This window comes from Bombyx mori, chromosome 24, assembly GCF_030269925.1.
Source record: "Bombyx mori chromosome 24, ASM3026992v2".
Classification (NCBI taxonomy): Eukaryota; Metazoa; Arthropoda; class Insecta; order Lepidoptera; family Bombycidae; genus Bombyx; species Bombyx mori.
In genome coordinates this window covers 10613434-10632045 of record NC_085130.1, presented here as the reverse complement: position 1 = coordinate 10632045, position 18612 = coordinate 10613434, and the positions used below count along the sequence as shown (strand labels likewise).

The 18612-nt window shown below is 42.8% G+C and overlaps 1 protein-coding gene across 1 annotated transcript in view; it reads left to right on the top strand.

Moving 5' to 3' along the window:
* Window positions 1–2225: 2225 nt before the first annotated feature.
* LOC101738397 (ionotropic receptor 25a) overlaps window positions 2226–18612 on the top strand; it is a 31007-nt gene continuing 14620 nt past the window's right edge. The window contains exons 1-10 of the mRNA XM_038020049.2: window positions 2226–2346; window positions 3574–3777; window positions 5256–5422; window positions 8057–8239; window positions 8870–9069; window positions 11986–12145; window positions 13928–14044; window positions 16573–16677; window positions 17023–17122; window positions 18054–18231. Coding sequence (XP_037875977.2) covers window positions 2241–2346; window positions 3574–3777; window positions 5256–5422; window positions 8057–8239; window positions 8870–9069; window positions 11986–12145; window positions 13928–14044; window positions 16573–16677; window positions 17023–17122; window positions 18054–18231 — 1520 coding nt within the window. The 5' untranslated portion in view covers window positions 2226–2240. The remainder of the gene's footprint in view (window positions 2347–3573; window positions 3778–5255; window positions 5423–8056; window positions 8240–8869; window positions 9070–11985; window positions 12146–13927; window positions 14045–16572; window positions 16678–17022; window positions 17123–18053; window positions 18232–18612) is intronic.

Sequence of the window (18612 nt, the reverse complement as noted above, 5' to 3'; positions counted from 1 at the left end):
CTTGTTAGGTTGCGTTGACATAGCTTCTCAAGGCCACTAGCTTAGGTAGGGAAAAAAAAGATAAATATTTGCGTATTATTTTAAAGTTTCGTAAGAAACTACACCATAATTCAGCGTGAAAGGTAAGTTTAAGATGTCTACAATAATTTATTTAATAGAATTGTTCTGGACTACGCACTAGGGTAGACCAGCGATAGGCTTATTAAATGAAAGAGTGGACTGTGATACCGTTTCCAATCTATTTCCCTTAGTAGCTCGCCACCGGAGTAGAGTTCATCCATACTACCTGGAGCCACTGCGGTCATCCACAGTGCGTTTCCAGAGGTCTTTTTTGCCATGTACCACCCGGCTCCCCTCCACGGTGTTTCCCGAGCGCTTTGACATGTCCTCCTTCAAACGAGGCTTGTGGAGAGTATTAAGCGGTAGGCAGCGGCTTGGCTCTGCCCCTGGCATTTCTGAAGTCCATGGGCGACGGTAACCACTCACCATCAGGTGGGCCGTATGCTCGTCTGCCTACAAGGGCAATAAAAAAAAATAAAAAAAAGTATCTCTCAGGTGCGGACTTGGCAGGAGGTTCTGCCGCCGACCCGAAAAAAAAAGCCCATGGACATCAACAATGTTAATTCCGCCACCTACTGTGAGTTCGAAGTCTCCGTTTTTACAGTCCAACCGCCGCCCCACCCACCAAATGGCTGATTCGCGAAAGAAATAGGCGTGATAGTAACACCAACCGTCATGATAATCGCCTTATCGTTGCCGCCGCTGACTACTCCCCGAATTCTGATTACACAGAAGCCAGACACCGTCGACGCCCTAGACACGTCCTTACGGATCCATCAGATCCAATAACCCTTGCATTAGACGCCTTCAGCTCTAAAACTAGGAGCAGGCTTAGGGACCCCGGTAACCTTACTGGCGAACTCAACAAAGAGTTCGACGTGCAACTTAACCTATGAATCAGCTCGCTGAGTTTCTTGCCGCATCTTCTCAGCGGATCGCGATTCCGATCCGGTAGTAGATTCATTCGCAAAGCAACTGCTCTTGAGCTGTTAGGTCTCTTTCGGAGGCGCTCGGGCAGCTGTTAGCAAATCCCGCCACTTCTGGCTGAGCCTTTGCTCGCCCAGCTGTCCTGGTGAAACTGGAAAGGCCAGCGAGCCATCAGTAATCCTTCAATCATAAAAAAATTCCTACTACCAGTTTTAATAATTATTGGTTCGACAATAACTATGTAATATCACTTTTCCGCGCGATTTCACCACGCATCGCTAACCTTCCAACCCCAGAACTACCCCTCAAGCATTATTCAATGCACAATTACGATTCGTGGCATGAATAATTGAGTCTAACCTGAAAACTGACAAAACATTTACGTCAATTGTCTATTTTTCGGGCGGTTTTCATGCGAAACGGCGGGAAGTTAAAATTTGTAGATACCTCAGAGAGTTTCATTGTGTAATTACGATGACTAGTGGCCCCGCAGTAGTCGAGATTCATTCAATTAATTGAAATTATAAGTTTAATTTATGGTTCTATTGTCAAACACTATTATATTTCGATAATATAATCACAGTATTCGCCAAAACTGCACTTTAGGTCAATAATATTAAAGACCAAAAATATTAATCTATTTTCATTTCGACCACAGACTTTAAGCAAACATAATATAACCAAAGTTGCCCAATTTACAGTAAACAAAGAATATATTTTTATGTATGTGTTGTGTCACATACATGGTAGTGTGTGTAATTTTTTCTTTATTAATTTAAAGTATCTTTTATGCATTATTTAAAAAAAAAAAATTGCATTGTGCACTCCTTCTCCATATTCTCTATAAGTGTGAGAAATTTTATACTCCTCCGTCCGCGCAATTTTCGTAAAAAGGGGTAAATTTTTTTTTGCTTCACGTATAAATATATAGATATTTCACGAATGCAAATTGATTCGAAGTTAGTGTTTCAATAATTGCCCTAGTACGACCAGGCGAGGTCTAGCATTGTGATGTTTGAAAAAATACGAATAATATTTTACATATTCCTCGCAGTTTTCATTCCGTATTTGCTACAAGAATATATTACGGCCATATTATTGAACAAAATCAAACGGTGCGAGTGTAACAATTGCTGAAGATGCGTTTTGCTTGCGCGTTTTTCTTCGTTCTGGCTGATTTCTTAGGCGCGTTCGCCGAAATCTATTTGCGGTTTGTGTTCATTGTCGAGCGACACGAGCCGGAGTTGTTCAGGATGATTGGTGAGGCCGTTAAGCACGCAGAAGATCTGAAGCAGCTCGCATTGGACGACTCGATCGTGTCGTTAAACCGTGAGAATGAAGACGAAGCCCGCGGGAAACGTAAGTGTTGTAATGTTAAATCGTTTTCTATATGATTATGAACAATAAATATAATAATAACTAAATCAATATAACAGGGAACAAATCACGCACGGTCAAACAAATGGCCAAAAGAATGCCAATGGTGGTCTTACTGGTGGTAGGACCTCTAGTGAGTCCGCGCGGGTAGGTACCACCGCCCTGCCTATTTCTGCCGTGTAGCAGTAATGCGTTTCGGTTTGAAGGGCGGGGCAGCCGTTGTAACTATACCTGAGACCTTAGAACTTGTATCTCAAGGTGGGTTGCGCATTTACGTCGCAGATGTCTATGGGCTCCAGTAACCACTTAACACCAGGTGGGCTGTGAGCTCGTCCACACATCTAGGCAATAAAAAATAAAAATAAAAAAAAAGTCCAAACATGGTGCACGCCAAAGAAGTTAAACTTATTTTTCGATGTGTGTAGTAGATAAACATAAATTAGTTATAGATAAGCAACTTAAGCACTCAACAAAAATGTTTACGGGCGTCGGCCACTAGATGGCTTCGCTTCGATTAGTTTCTCATTGCTCTTATAGACGTCGGTAACATATTAACTATCCTATATTTTATTTTAGTACCTAATGTAGGATTTTGTAAATTTTCAGAAACCACAAACTGATAAAATTGAGTCAATTTGTCTATAACAAATAAAGACTTGTATGATTTTTTATTTTTTTTTATTTTCCGTGTTTAGTTGTACAATAATTAAATGCCTTATAGTCCAAGATCTCAGGGCCACCAGACGTCACGTATTTTCTGATGAACAAGATGTGGCTGATTGCGTAGCTAGTATGTACTAAGAACGAATGCTTGCCTGCTAGCTTGCTTAGACAGCCAATTTTTAGGTATCAGGTACTCAAGGTACATAAAATCATTACGTACTTCACGTAAATTCTGAAAGCTGATTTTTACATATATTTTAGATAATATCCTTAAAAGCAAGTAGCCAGACACTTTCCGTCGGCCGAATTGCTTTGCAGACTCTTTAAAGCTCCCTTTTAAATATGTCCACCAGACAACTATTTTAAAACCTCTTACAAAAAGAAAGACTCATATCAACCAATTATTAATATTAAAAGAAAATCAGTTAAAAATTAAATAATCAGGTAAATAATTAATCCATAAAACTGCGATACTTTAATACAAACATTTTTTAATTAAAGTATCGCAGTTTCAGAGATCTGGTACAGGAGATGTTTTATTCGCAGTATGCTCAGAGTTATCCAAGGGAGTGTCCGCCCTCATTGACCTGTCCTGGTCACCGTGGGAAGAAGCAGAGCATCTCGCTTCGGAAGCCGGTGTGCCCATCATCAGAACTGCGCTAGGACCTCAGCCCTTGGTTGCCGCTATCGACAGATACTTGGAGTCAAGAAACGCCACTGACGCCGCCATTCTGTTGGAGAGCGAAATTGGTGGGCGAATATTTACGTTCTGGCCAATAGCAGTTAAGGCGAAGCGTGGGAAGGCATTTTTATTGTTGTAGCGGATTATTGGTGACCCCGACCTGATTCTGAGCTATGGAGTCTGTGCTTATACAGGGTGTCCCAGAAAGAATGGATAATCTTGAAACACCTCATAGTAGAGCTATTCATCATCTTAGGCCTTACACCCCAGGGTGGGCCTCAGCCTGGTCCAGTATGTCTCTCCTGACTTCTCTGTTCAGAGCTTTCTCCTTCCAGTTCCTGATACTGATAGCTTTGAGGTCGCGCTCCACGCCATCTAACCATCGGAGTTTAGGTCTGCCACGACTTCTGCGGCCCTCTGGTTTGCCATAGAGCAGTTGTCTCGGCATTCTGGTATTCTCCATTCGAACCACATGTCCTGCCCATCGTAGACGTCCAATTTTTATAGTTTTTATGATATAAGGATCTTTGCAAATATCATACAACTCGTGGTTATAGCGCGTCCTCCATATCTCGTTTTCCTGCACAGCACCGAATATCCGTCTTAGGATGTTACGCTCGAACACAAGTAGACGGTTCTCATCCTTTTTGTTGAGTACCCATGTCTCTGAGCCATAAATAAGAATGGGTCTCAGTAGGGTTTTATATACAAGAATTTTGATATTTCGTAAATATGTTTCTTAGTTAGTTGTATGTACTAGTTATATGTACCCAAATTAAAAATAAAGTAAAATACCAAATTTCATGATTAAAATTTAAGTTCAGATTAACTTTAAAAAAAATATATACTAGCTACTCACACGATTTCCTGCATATTTTTTTTTTTTTTTTTTGTTGCTGAGATGTGTGGACGAGCTCACAGCCCACCTGGTGTTAAGTGGTTACTGGAGCCCATAGACATCTATAACGTAAATGCGCCACACACCTTGAGATATAGTTCTAAGGTCTCATTATTGTCACAACGGCTACCCCACCCTTCAAACCGAAACGCATTACTGCTTCACGGCAGAAATAGGCGGGGCGGTGGAACCTACCCGCGCGGACTCACAAGAGGTCCTACCTCTTGTGAGTCCGCGCGGGTAGACCAATTCCTTAGTATAGTCCATGTAGAATATTACGAGTATAACAACAATAATATTCTATGTTATGTTAAATATTGTTGAGTTTGGTTTTAGAGTTGATTTGAAACTTTTTCGTCTGTGTGTTGCATGTCGCGTGACGGTCGGCCGCGGAGTAGGGATAAAGCGAAAGGCGTTCGTCAGAGCAGCCAAGGCCACTATGGCGGCGCCTATAGTTCGCAGCAGCTGATCGTGTAGTGTATAGAGACTATTATTACTCATTTGTGCCAGTGCTCCACGCTATATTGTTTGTTTTTATTAGTGTTTAATGTAAACGTTGTTTGTCAGAGTTAAATGTCTATAATGTGAAAAAAGTTTCACTTTTACCGTGGTTTCATAGAACCACACAATCCTTTTTTTTTGTTGTAGACGTCGACAAAGTATTGTACGAGCTATTGGGTCGATCCAACACGCGCATTTGGGTGCACGCCGGCCTCACGCGGGACTCCGCCAGGGCTCTGAAGACGATGAGGCCTGACCCAAGCTTCTACGTGCTGGTCGGTGGAAGTGGCTTCGTGATGGAAACGTACAAACGGGTTAGGGACGGTTCTACGTGCCCTTGACAGGGGTGTAGCGAGCTTAACTTTTTTTATAATTTTTTTATTACTTAGATGGGGGGACGAGCTCACACTGCTCACAGGCCACCTGATGTTAAATGGTTACTGAATCCCATAGACATCTACAACGTAAATGCGCCACCCACCTTGGGATATAAGTTCTAAGGTCTCAGTACAGTTACAACGGCCGCCCCGCCCTTCAAACCGAAACGCATTACTGCTTCACGGCAGAAATAGGCAGGGCGATGGTACCTACCCGTGCGGACTCATAAAAGGTCTTACCACCAGTTGAAAACTCGCGTCCAGGACACAGTACCATTTAAGCGTCCCTATTTAGATTATTATTGTTCCTTTAGTCCTTTTTATTTTATGAATTGACATTTATTATATCACACTGGAATTAAATTTAAAATATATTTTCCAGAAATTAATTACGATTAAATATTAGCAATTATATAAAATAAAATATTATTATATTTAGCGGTAGGCCGCGGCTTGGCTCTGCCCCTGGCATTGCTGAGGTCCATGGGCGACGGTTACCACTCACCATCAGGCGGGCCGTGTGCTCGTCTGCCTACAACGGAAAAAAAAACCCACATTTCGATGCAGATACCAATCGAAATTGACGTTATAAATGCCTTTTTTTTTTTTTGGTCATGATGAAATCGCCGGACTTCCGCCCTCCACTGGGGATAGAGGGCGGAGCATGTCAGAGTCGAACTGACTAAAACCTCCTGTCGCTCAACAACCAACGTCCAAACCTCGCATGAGACAAAACTCATGAAGAGGCAAAGAGGGGAAAGTGAAGCGTTTAGTGCGGAGCACATCTCTCCCATCACCCTCCCCCTCGGAACGCCGGACCGGCGGTCGTCGGCGCCACCAGCCCTCTCGGTCGGCAGGCTATCCGAAGCCCGCCTAGATGGCGCCGGTTAGAGTGAGCTATCCTACGGAATACCCCGCTGGACCAGAACCAGCGTGGGTCGAGGATAGCCGGCCTTCCATCACCCGGATGCTCTTGCGTAAAACGCGTGCAGAGCAGCTTGCACGTCGTCTTCTTAGGCCCCCCTCGCCGGTCGCCAGACCGACGAGATGGTGCACTCGCAGAAGTCGAGCATCGCCTTCCGCGACTCGTCGTCGCCGAGCATCGATGCCACAACACTCGGCAACGACAAGTCGTTTCCTACTTTTGCGACGAGGACACGGCGCCACCCCTCCCATGCGGGGCAGGCGACGAGCGTATGCTCTGCCGTTTCCAAGTCGCAATCACAATGGTGGCACTCTGCCGTCGGCTCGGCTCTGATCCGGTGCAGGAACTCACCGAAGCAACCATGCCCAGTGAGCACCTGCGTGAGCCGGAAAGTGAGGTGTCCTCTGTCACGATTCACCCAATCCACAAGGACCGGGCGAATCGCCTCGACGGTCCTACGACCAGCCGAAGGATCAGCCAGCCGTCTGGACCATGACTCCAGCACGGACCGCCGAGATTGGGCCCTCCGCGCTCTGACCACACTGTGGCTGGGACGCGCCACGCCCCGGGCGCGAAGTTCAGCCCGCCACTGATAGTCAGCGGCGAGCGCCTCCGCTTCCAGAACCCAAGGCGGCGTCCCAGCCAGAACATACGCCGCCTCAAAGGAGATGGTGCGATAACCACGGATGACCCTGACCGCGATGGTGCGTTGCGGCAGTTGCAGCAGCTTCGCCACCCCCACGGCCAGGGACTGGCCCCACACAGGCGCCCCGTATAGGGCCATTGATCGCACCATCCCCGTATAGAGACGGCGCGTCACCTGGTCAGGCCCCCCGACATTGGGCAGAAGCCGGCTTAACGCACCGGCCACCCCCAACAAACGAGGGACCAGGTGCTGAAAGTGAGCACGGAAGGTCCAACGACTGTCCAGAATGAGGCCGAGGTACTTCAACTGCACCCCGACCCCAATCCGGACGCCTCCAACCACGATATGGGCATCGACAGGTGGCACTCTCCGGGGCCTGTGGAACCACAGTTATAAATGCCTGTGGGTTATATTGCAAGATGTACTTTTGGCACAATGCAAGACTGCTGTTCGGAGTAAAACACCGCGAGTGGATCAAGAGAATCTGAAATGACGTGTGTAGTTTGCACGTACATATGTAAGTCCTGAAGTCTTTCAGGCGGTTAATGATCGGAAACGTTGGAAAGATGAAAATCCTGTCTAAACATGGTTTTTATTTTGCCTACATATGCTGATAGCCTTGAGAGGCTATTTCAGCTTCGCTCTAACATGTAGGTGAGCTCACGGGGCTTAAACCGGAGCGTTGCTAACACGGACCCTAGCAAGAGCAGTGCTTCGCAGAATCTACCATTGGATCTGAAACGCGACCCACTGAGAAGATCCGGCGAGAAACTCAGTGAGATGTGTCTATGGGTTTTCGACGAGGACGGTGACCGGGACATGAGGGTCACGACCCTCAGTAGTGAGGAAACAAGGAGGAGGATATAAGTCCCGAAATCATTCCGAGCGTCGGTCTACCAAGAACTTTCCCTGCTCACGAATCTTCCCTTGAAGGGAGACTAAGAGGGTTTTGGTTCCTGTGGATACGTGGTACATCCTGACTCTCGCTTCTTGTGTTCAGGCCGTGAAGGAGAAGCTGGTGCGTCGTGTCTACCGCTGGAATCTGGTCTTCACCGACTACCTCGATCTGTCCGCCCTGGATCTGAGCTCCGTGGTACAGCCTACGATGATCCTACAGGCACACCCCGAGGATTGTTGCAGGATCATCGCCTCGAAGGATTGCACTTGTTCCGATAGTTTTGAGGTGATGTTTTTATGAAAACGTTTTTTTTTTGTTATATTAATTGGTGATTGGAACATAAATATAGACCTCATGTCTCAAGCGTGGGTGGTGGTGTTCTGGTCATCTGCCTATGCAATGAAAAGCAATGCCAACGGGCACGTCACTATTCCAGTCGGTATTACTGCTTCATGGCAGAAATAGGCAGGGCACCTATCCGTGCGAACTATATTACACGATGTTATTCCTTCACCGTGGAAGTCAATCGTAAACATTTGTTGAGCACGTATTTCATTAGAAAAATTGGTACCCGCCTGAGATTCGAACACCGGTACATCGCTCAACACGAATGCACCGGACGTCTCATCCGTTAGGCCACGACGACTTCCAAACCTTGTCCTGTTGAAACTGGAAAGGCCTGCGGGCTGCCAGTAATCCCTCAATCTTAAAAAATAACAGATGTTATAATTAAACAATTGGTACCCTCCAGCCAGATTTGAACATAGCCACAGTCGCGTTTCACTCGATATTAGCGCACCAAGCGTCTTATCTTATAGGCCACAACGACTTCGTTTTTTTATTAGTATCTAAGATTAGAGAACTAGTTTACATCTATCTGCCAGTTCTATAATATTCAAAACTTGTCTATTCCAGAAGACTCAGGCCACATTGAACTCTCTGATTGCTTATCTGGTGGATGCTTTTGGGAGAATCGATGGCACGTTCATGGTTAAAGCCAGGGTCGACTGCGGGGACGTCCATAGCGATATGAGCGACACCAAAGAGGCATTGCACAGGATATTCGTCGAAGACATAGATAACAACGAAACTGTATTTTATTGGGATCAGGAAAGGTTGGTATTCCGGTGACAGAGCGTCCCTAAGTGACGCGTAAGTATGGTGGCAATAGAAAAAAGCTAGCGACTTTTCTGGAGCAATTACCAATCATTTTTTGTGAGTAGACTACACCGTGAAAGTTCTTAGTAACGTGAAGGTTTTCAACTACCTTGAGATTTGAAAAAATCATGGTAAGAAGTCGTCGCGGCCTAAAGGATAAGACGTACGGTGCATTCGTATCGAGCGATGCAACGGTGTTCGAATCCCGCCGAGGGGTAAAAAAATTTCTAATGAAATACGTACTTAACAGAAAATTCCGAATTACTTCGCCGATGAAGGAATTACATTAATAGAACTACCTAATGTCTGAAGGTGTTTGTGGGTGACTCACATGACTCATATTTATTTTATAATATTTTATTATAATAACACTACACAACAATACATTACATACATACTTTATTTTATATCAATACATTCATTTATCACACAATCATAACATTATTTAGACCAAACAAAATTAATTCACAAGCAAAGTCAGGGGATAATTGCAGTATAGAGGCGGTGAAAATATTTTGCTACTACATCGGTGTTATCTTTCTGTGCTACGCCTTTTTAATTATCGCTTTTCTGTTTCGTGTACCGCTTGTGTTGCTTGGACTACCTAGGTGGCACTGAAAATTTCGGGAATTAACGAAGTGACACAACATTACTATTTAAAAATGTATTTATTGCTTTTCGAAGTATTCTCCGCGAAATTTGACACATTTTTCCATACGATGGAACCAATCATTGAAGCAACCACTCCATTCGGAAGTTGGGGTCTCCCAAATGGCCGTTTTGTAGGCGTCCACAGCTTCTTCAGGTGATGAAAATCTCTGTCCACGCAATTTATTCTTTATTTTAGGGAAAGTATAGAAATCATTAGGGCTTAGGTCGGGGCTGTACGGCGGATGGTCCAATAATTCTATGTTTTCTTGCTCTAAAAACTCTTTTGTTCTGTGCGCGGTGTGAGAACTCGCATTGACGTGATGGAGGATGATGCGGCGGTTGCAGTTCTCTTTACAGAGTTCAGAAACGACCTGTGGCAAACAAATGCTAGCATACCATTCTGAATTAACCGTTCTTTGTCCCTCAAGAGGAATAGTCGTAATATTGCCGGTTTTGGAGACAAACGTGGCCACCATTTTTTTTGCAACACTCCGTGAACGAACAATTTTTGTTGGCTTTAACTCATTTTCGAACACCCAAACTCGTGACTGGTTTTTTGTTTCGGGTTCGTACGCGTATATCCAGGATTCGTCACCTGATACAATGTTGTATACAGCATTTGAGGATCCTGCGTGGAATCTTTCGAGAGTTCTGACGCACCAAGTAACGCGAGCCGCTTTTTGCTCTTCACAGAGAGAATGCGGTATCCATCGGGAAAACAACTTTTTTACACCTAATTGTTCATGCAAGATTATTTGTATTTGACTCATGCCAATGTCTAAAGTTGCCTGAATTTCGCGGTATGTCACATGTCGATCTTCCTCAATCAGCTTACGCACAGCATCAACGTTTTCTTGGGTGACTGCAGTTTTTGGACGACCTTGACGGGGATCATCACCGAGCTTGACACGTCCACGTTGAAACTCAGCAAACCAGCGATAAATTGTGGTTTTGGATAGGGCTTCATCACCAAATGCAGAAATCATCCGGTCAACACACTGTTTTTGTGTTAAACCACTTCGAAAGTCATAATAAATCATCGCTCTTGAATTTTCTCGAGTCAATTCCATTTTCTCAACGACTAAACAAGTTTGACAAAACCTCGTGACAAGACCGAGAATCTTTTTTTAAATAAATAAATGGTATTCGATTTTTAAAACCAAGGAGTTTTCAATTAAAAAGATTTTAATATGACAGGAACAGTGGAAATATTCCATTCCCGATACTTTTAGTGCAGCCCTCGTATCTATTTCCTGTTTACTTTCTCCTTCTCTCTATATTTTGTGTTCATCTTCTATCTTCTATATTCTATAGTATATATAAAAATGAATTGCTGTTCATTAGTCTCGCTAAAACTCGAGAACGGCTGAACCGATTTGGCTAATTTTGGTCTTGAATTATTAGTGGAAGTCCAGAGAAGGTTTAAAAGGTAGATAAATATGAAAATGCTCGGAATTAAATAAAAATAACAATTTTGTTTTTTCTTTGATGTGTCCTCCGTCGGATAGATTCCTTTTGTTTGTTTTAAATTTATTTTATACAAAAGTTTAGGTATTTTATTTATCGATTGAGGCACTACGAAGTCTGCCGGGTCAGCTAGTCTTAAATAAAAAATTTCTTTGCGTTCTTTTGTGTTTGTAACAAATTGCAAAGACGACTAAAATGTTGTTATCTATTTTCCCTATGGGCTTCGGTAATCGGTTAAAAGTAGACATGAGTTTGTCCAGTAGTCTACGCACTAAAAAACCCTTCAAATTGAAATGCGTAAGTATTTTGAGGTGGAACGAGGTGGGATTCGAACATCGACACAGACGCATCGCTCGCATGCACCGGGCGTCTTATCCTTTAGGCAGCCGCGATTGGACCACTTCTTAAAAATTCAATAATACGGTCAATAATCCAATAATATAATAAAGTTAACGGCCGTCTGGTGTAGTGGTAAGCGACATGGTCACTACATACGGGGGTCGCGGGTTCGAATCCCGCCAAGGGAAAATATTTTGTTTGATAAATATAAAATGTCTTTTCCAGGGCTATGGATGTATATTAAATATATGTATGTGTATAATAAAAATATTACATTTATTTCCGTTATATGGTACCTGTAACACAAGTTCTTTACGAGCTTAACACGAGGCCAGTTAATGTGGCGTGATTGTTAGTAAATATTTATTTATTTATTTATTTATTTAATACTGATTATTTTCTCCTCTGTTTTCAAGGTCCGGATTGTTCTTGCGCCATCGCTACGTTCTGTCTTCATACAAGCCTGATTCCGGTCTGGAAGCCGTCGCGGTTTGGTCAGCGAACCAAGAGTACAGGCTGCTTCCGGGAGTGACACTGGAACCCTTGAAGCACTTCTTCAGAGTCGGGACTTCGCCTGTAACCTTTCGGATAAGCACTAGTCTAGTGTAGCCCGAGGAGACGGCTCTCAAAGTTTTTTAATGGCACTATACGAATTCGCGACAAATACATGCAATTTTTTTATTGATAGCACACTGTATTTAGGTTTTACGTTTAAAAATGAATGCTGGAATAACCTATCAAACTTACGTCTAATAAACAATTGCTTGCTTACCTTGTATGCACCCCAGAGATGTACTCGTCGAACTCGGCAAAGAGTTCGAAGTGCAACCTAATCTAAACATCAGCACGCTGGGTTTCTCGCCGGATCATCTCAGCGGGTCGCGATTCTGATCCGGTAGTAGATTCATACGCGAAGCAGCTGCTCTTGAGTTGTTAGGTCTCCTTCGGAGGCGCTCGAGCAGTTGTTAGCAAATACCACCCTTCCAGGCTGAGCCCTTGTTAGCCCACCTGTCCTGGTGAAACTGGAAAGGCCTCTGGGCCACCAGTAATTCTTCAATCATACTCTCCTGTCTGAGCCTTTGCTCGCCCAATTGTCCTGGTGAAACTGGAAAGGCCTCCGGGCCACCAGTAATTCTTCAATCATAAAAAAGATGCTATTCTTCGTGGAGCTCTGGATAACAATATTGCACGGGCACTTGCGAGAAATCAATGTCTCTCGATATCGCGATTGAGAGCCGCTGGCCTTAAAATAAGTCTTGGTGTGCTCATATCAAGCGACCCAATTATGTTGAGGTTGTGCATACGGTAATATGCACAACCTCAACATAATTGCGTAAAGGCCTCCACGATTGGGGCACAGCGTAATGCAATAGAACCTGAAAAACTTTGTCAAGGACCAAACGGGTATGGTACCCATACTGTATCTCATGTTCCAAGCTGGATCCCAGCCTAGGGGACCACCGCCAGATGAGCAATGGAGCTTGTCAGCCATCTCTGACATGGTCCAGTGGTTACCGCCCCTGGCTGATGGATCGTGGGTTAGATTCCCGCATCGCTACAAAAATTCATGTGATGAGCAATTTTATATTTAGCACTTCTTTTACGGTCCAAAAGGGCGAATAGGGTGATCGAGCTAAGAGAAGTATTGAGTACACCAATCACGTTTGTTGTCTTAGAACAATTTAGAAATCTTCTCTTGACGTTAGCAAACGAAAACGAATGACAGTTCTTTGGACGGAGGCGCCGCTCTTCAAGAAAGCTGGTCGGTAAGTGTGATGGCGTCTACGCGCCTCCATCGGCTAGGCTCTGTCGAAGCACGAAGTTAGCCGAGTTCCGACGATACCGCGATCGCACTGCCATCTCTTGGGAATAGTGCTGCGTTTCGTTTAGCTACCAAACTCGACATATATATCGTCTTCTCGCATTAAAACTGTATAATCTCAAAACTTACTAAATTTTACAGGAGAGTCTTTTAAAGGTTTAACATATGATATTTTTAATATTAATCATCTTTGCAACATTTATTTTTAGTTATTACCAGTTAAATTATCTGTCTTTTAAAGTAAGATAAAATTATGTATTAATTTTGTTAATATTAGTCAAAATATAGGTAAACTAAACAAAACAAAAAAAAAAAAAACTAAACTACGCTCTTTTGACAGTGTTTATGAGAAGAATACTGGTGATAGATACCAAATGATTCCGCATATTAACTCAATTTCAAATATTTTTGAAAATTGTACACTTTTAATGCGAAGAGACGAAATGTGTGTAACTTCGGTTCTCATAGCAAAGGGGATCGTAGTGTTGTACCCAGGGGACCGGGTGTGACTTATCTCCAGTTATTACTATTCACAGGCCGTACCGTGGACCCTGCCGAAGCTCGACCCTGAGACCGGGGACCCGCTGTACAATGAAGACGGCCAACCGATCTACGAGGGATACTGCGTGGATCTAATACAGAAATTATCAGAGGTACGTTATTACTCGCCTCTGATATACTGGTGGTGGCCCTCTTGTGAGTCCGCACGGGTAGGTACCACCGCCCTGCCTGTTTCTGCCGTGAAGCAGTAATGCGTTTCAGTTTGAAGGGCGGGGCAGCCGTTGTAGCTATACTGAGTCCTTAGAACTTATATCTCAAAGTGGGTGGCGCATTTACGTTGTAGATGTCTATGGGCTCCAGTAATCATTTAACACCAGGCTGTGAGCTTGTCCACCCATCTAAGCAATAAAAAAAATACCTAGTCTTGCCATAAATACTGAGAAAAAGGAAAAAACAAAAATTTCTATTGCAAATAACATTTATTACTTTTACAGTGTGTTAGTTTAATACATAAATATAAAACAATTTAAAGTATAAAAAGCTTATTCGAAGTGGTCTTCATTGGCTGCAATACAGTCCCTTAAACGTTGAGGCCAGTTATCAATAGAAGCACGCACTCTTTCCATGGGAAAAATTTTCACTGCCAATCGTACGGATTGTTTTAGGGACTCCAAATTGTCATGGCGTTTAGAGCAAGCCGTACTCTCTAAAACTGACTATAAATCATAACCCAGCGGATTAAGATCGGGACTAGACGACGGCCAGTCTTCAGCTCTGATGAAGTCCGAAACGTTCGTTTCCAACCAAGACTACGTAGACCGAGCTTTATGACCTGGCGCCGAGTCTTGCTGGAAGGACCATTCTTGATTATTGAACATGGTGTTGTTAAGGGGCTTCACTACCTTCTCAAGAATGGTATCTTGATACACTTGTGTCGATGTTTTGATACCTTTTTCACAAAAATATGGCTCAGCCTTCATGGCTAATACCCCACCAAACCATCACTGAAGTCGGATAGTGCCCACGTTGCACTCTGTCGACTAATTATGAAGCTTCCTTAGAGCTTGAGCATAAATACGGTCATTTTGTTTGTTAAAATGTTGCTCAATTGTAAAAATTTTCTAATCCGTAAACAAAAACATTATAATATAATCTCCCTTTGCGTACCGCTTCAATAGTTGTTTCGATTTTACCACCCTATTCTCTTTTAAATTATCAGTTAAGAAATGACCAGTACGTCTCTTATAGGCTGCAAGTCCTAAGTCATCTTTTGAAATACGCGACTTGGTTCTAGGTGCTATCTTCATCTCCCGAGATAAAATCATTTGCTTTCGGACAGGATTTCTTCGAATTCTTTCCCTTACTGCTTTGACCACCTTTTTCGTACGAACACTACGCGGACGGCCAGATTTTTTTCTGTCACAAACAGAGGAGGTCTCATTGCACCTATTAATAGCCCGGTACACAAACATTTTACTAAGCTCCAACTCCAAGCGTATGGAGAGTTTTAAAAATTGCATTTGGCTCCATACATACTTTGTGTAATGCAATCACAGCGAATCGGTTCTCTTTATCACCCCACTCCATTTTAATATCGCAAAATATTGTACAATGTATTGGCGCCAAAATGAGAAAACTCAATGAGCAATATATTATGTGTATATTCTATCATGAGCAATCATATAAAAATGACAGATTCCAAATTCAAATGTAATATTTTGTTTATTTTTAATTGTAACAGTATTTATAGCCCGACTAATTACACATCACAGAGCAAATCGGTTCTAATTTATTTAATATATGTGGCATATGATTGGTACATGAGTCCTTAGTGGGCGTTTTACTTTAGGAAACGTTGAAATATTTAGACTCTAGTGTCGAGTTGACATCGTTTTAATTAAATCGACAGTTAATTGGCTTAAACCATAAAGGATTGCAATCTTAATTTGTGATTAAGAGAAGTTGTAATGATTTGACGTTCGTCCGCCATGACAGATGCAACTCCGTCCGGTGTTGCCCGCTCTGAGCTAAAGTTACCGTTAAGTAGAATAGAAAATAACATAATAATATACCAAAGAATAAAATAATAACAAAATATTATTATAATGGCGATCCGCCCTCGCTTGGCTTCGGGAACTGTAATTTATTAACGATCTTATTAAATTTTCTTTTATACAAATCTGGTCCTGACAGTAACAAACAAAAAATGTAATCTTTCCTCTACTTATATTCATGGTTCACTATTGTGGCGACAAAAAAATTTTCATATTAAAAATAAAAAAAAAAAAAAAAAAAAAAAAAATTGCCCTGCCTGTTTCTGCCGTGAAGCAGTAATGCGTTTCGGTTTGAAGGGTGGGGCAGCCGTTATAGCTATACTGAGTCCTTAGAACTTATATCTCAAGGTGGGTGGCGCATTTGCGTTGTAGATGTCTATGGGCTCCAGTGACCACTTAACACTGGGTGGGCTGTGAGCTCGTCCACCCATCGAAGCAATAAAAAATATATATTGATGTTTAGGTTATGTATTAAATGTATTATGAGTACGGTTACCGGGGTCCCTAGTCCTAGTGTTAGAGCTAAAGGCGTTTAATGCAACGGTTATTGGATCTGATGGATCCGTAAGGACGTGATTAAAGATTCATATTACGTTGTAAATTTAAAACCGAAACGCATTTCTTAGGCCATGAACTTTGACTACGAGATCGTTTCACCGAGGAGCGGGGGATTCGGAAGGAGGCTACCTAATGGCTCCTGGGACGGTGTCGTCGGTGACCTCACTACGGGGGTAAGTTGGAGGTCTTAATTAATTTAGGCGCTGCGAAAACATTTTTCAATACTTGATTTATGAAAAATATGTATTTTTTTTGTCAGATGTCTAGACGATCTTATCGTCTATATGGTGTTAAGTGGTTACCGGAGTCCGTGGACATATACAACGTAAATGCAACCACCCACCTTGAGATATAAGTTCGAAGGTCTCAGTACAGTTACAACGGCTGCCCCGCCCTTCAAACCGAACGCAATACTGCTTCACGGCAGAACTAGAAAGAGCGGTAGTACCTACCCGCGCGGACTCACATGACGTCCTACCAGTAAAGACAAGTCTCAACAGCTCTGCAATATCTTTTAGGAGACCGACATAGCCGTCGCTGCGTTGACCATGACGGCTGAGAGGGAGGAAGTCATAGATTTCGTGGCGCCATACTTCGAACAGACAGGAATATTGATAGGTTTGTAGCGTGCAACACTGGTACATCTCATTCGGGTGTCTTCGGACGCGATCGGGATTCCCGAACGCGCAGCTGTCACTAGACGTCAGTCGACAAGATTCGCGCGCTAATTTAATGTTTCTCACAAAAATTATAACCTACTAGCCGACCCGGCAGACTTCGTAGTGTCTCAATCGATAAATAAAATACACATCAAGGGGACACATCAAAGGAAAAACAAAATTGTTTGTTTTTATATAATTCCGAGCTTTTTTATAGTTTCTCACCTTTTAAACCTTACCTGGACTTCCACGAATAATTCGAGACCAAAATTAGCCAAATCAGTCCAGCCGTTCTCGAGTCTTAGCGAGACTAACGAACAGCAATTCATTTTTTTAAATAGAGATATTGACTTTTTGGCGGGAACGCGAGGAGTGAAGTTGTGTGATTTGTTTTATTTTGTCTATTTAGTGTTTCTTTTGGTTTAAATGTGTAATAACGGTGGTTTATTAACAGCTGTTTCATATCTGTGGAAGTGCACAAATGTGGGAAAATGAATCAAAGCCGCTGGACGTAACTTCTCGGGATCCTCCAAAAAGTCCACTGAAAAAATCTCAGTAAATGACCACCATTTTACTGAGATTATATTTCATCCCATATCATCTCATTTCATTTAATTTCATCCCAGTTGATTAATGTCTCAAATTAATCATCTTAATTTCATTTCATTTCACTCCCTTTTATCATTTTTCATAAAAATAAGAATATAAATTAAAATAAGACACAACCTAAAGGTCTTAGTTATCGGGTCATAAAATCGCTTAAAAAAAAAACTTCCAACTGTCATTGCGCGCGCGTTTGGGTCATGCCGTGGTCATGCCTCACTTGTGCTGTTGACTGCATGACGAAGGCCCTTGATGACCCAGCTAAACGTGAACATTATTTCCATCAGCGATTAGGAAGCCAATACGGAAGACGTCCCTCTTCAAGTTCATGACGGTACTCCGCACTGAGGTTTGGCTCAGCATCGTGGCGGCTCTCGTTCTAACCGGCTTCATGATTTGGCTGCTGGAGAAGTATTCCCCTTACTCGGCGAAGAACAATCCAGGGGCCTACCCATATCCTTGCAGGTGCGTATAGCTTATAGGCATTACGTTATGTATTATCATTCATTCATTAGGCATTTTAAGTAGTCGTGGCCTAAAGGATAAGACGTCCGGTGTTCGAATCCCGCAGGCGGGTACCAATTGTTCTAATGAAAGACGTACTTAACGTATATTCACGATCGACTTCCACGGTGAAGGAATAACATCGTGTAATAAAAATCAAACCTGCAAAATTATAATTTGCGTAATTACTGGTGGTAGTACGTCTTGTGAGTCCGCAGGGGTAGGTACCACCACCCCGCCTTTGCCATTCATTGTCTTCATATTTCCTGGCCTTATCTCCGAAGTACTCAAGGAAATAAAGCCTTCTTTTTATCTTCTATGTACACCACTTTTTTTACTTCC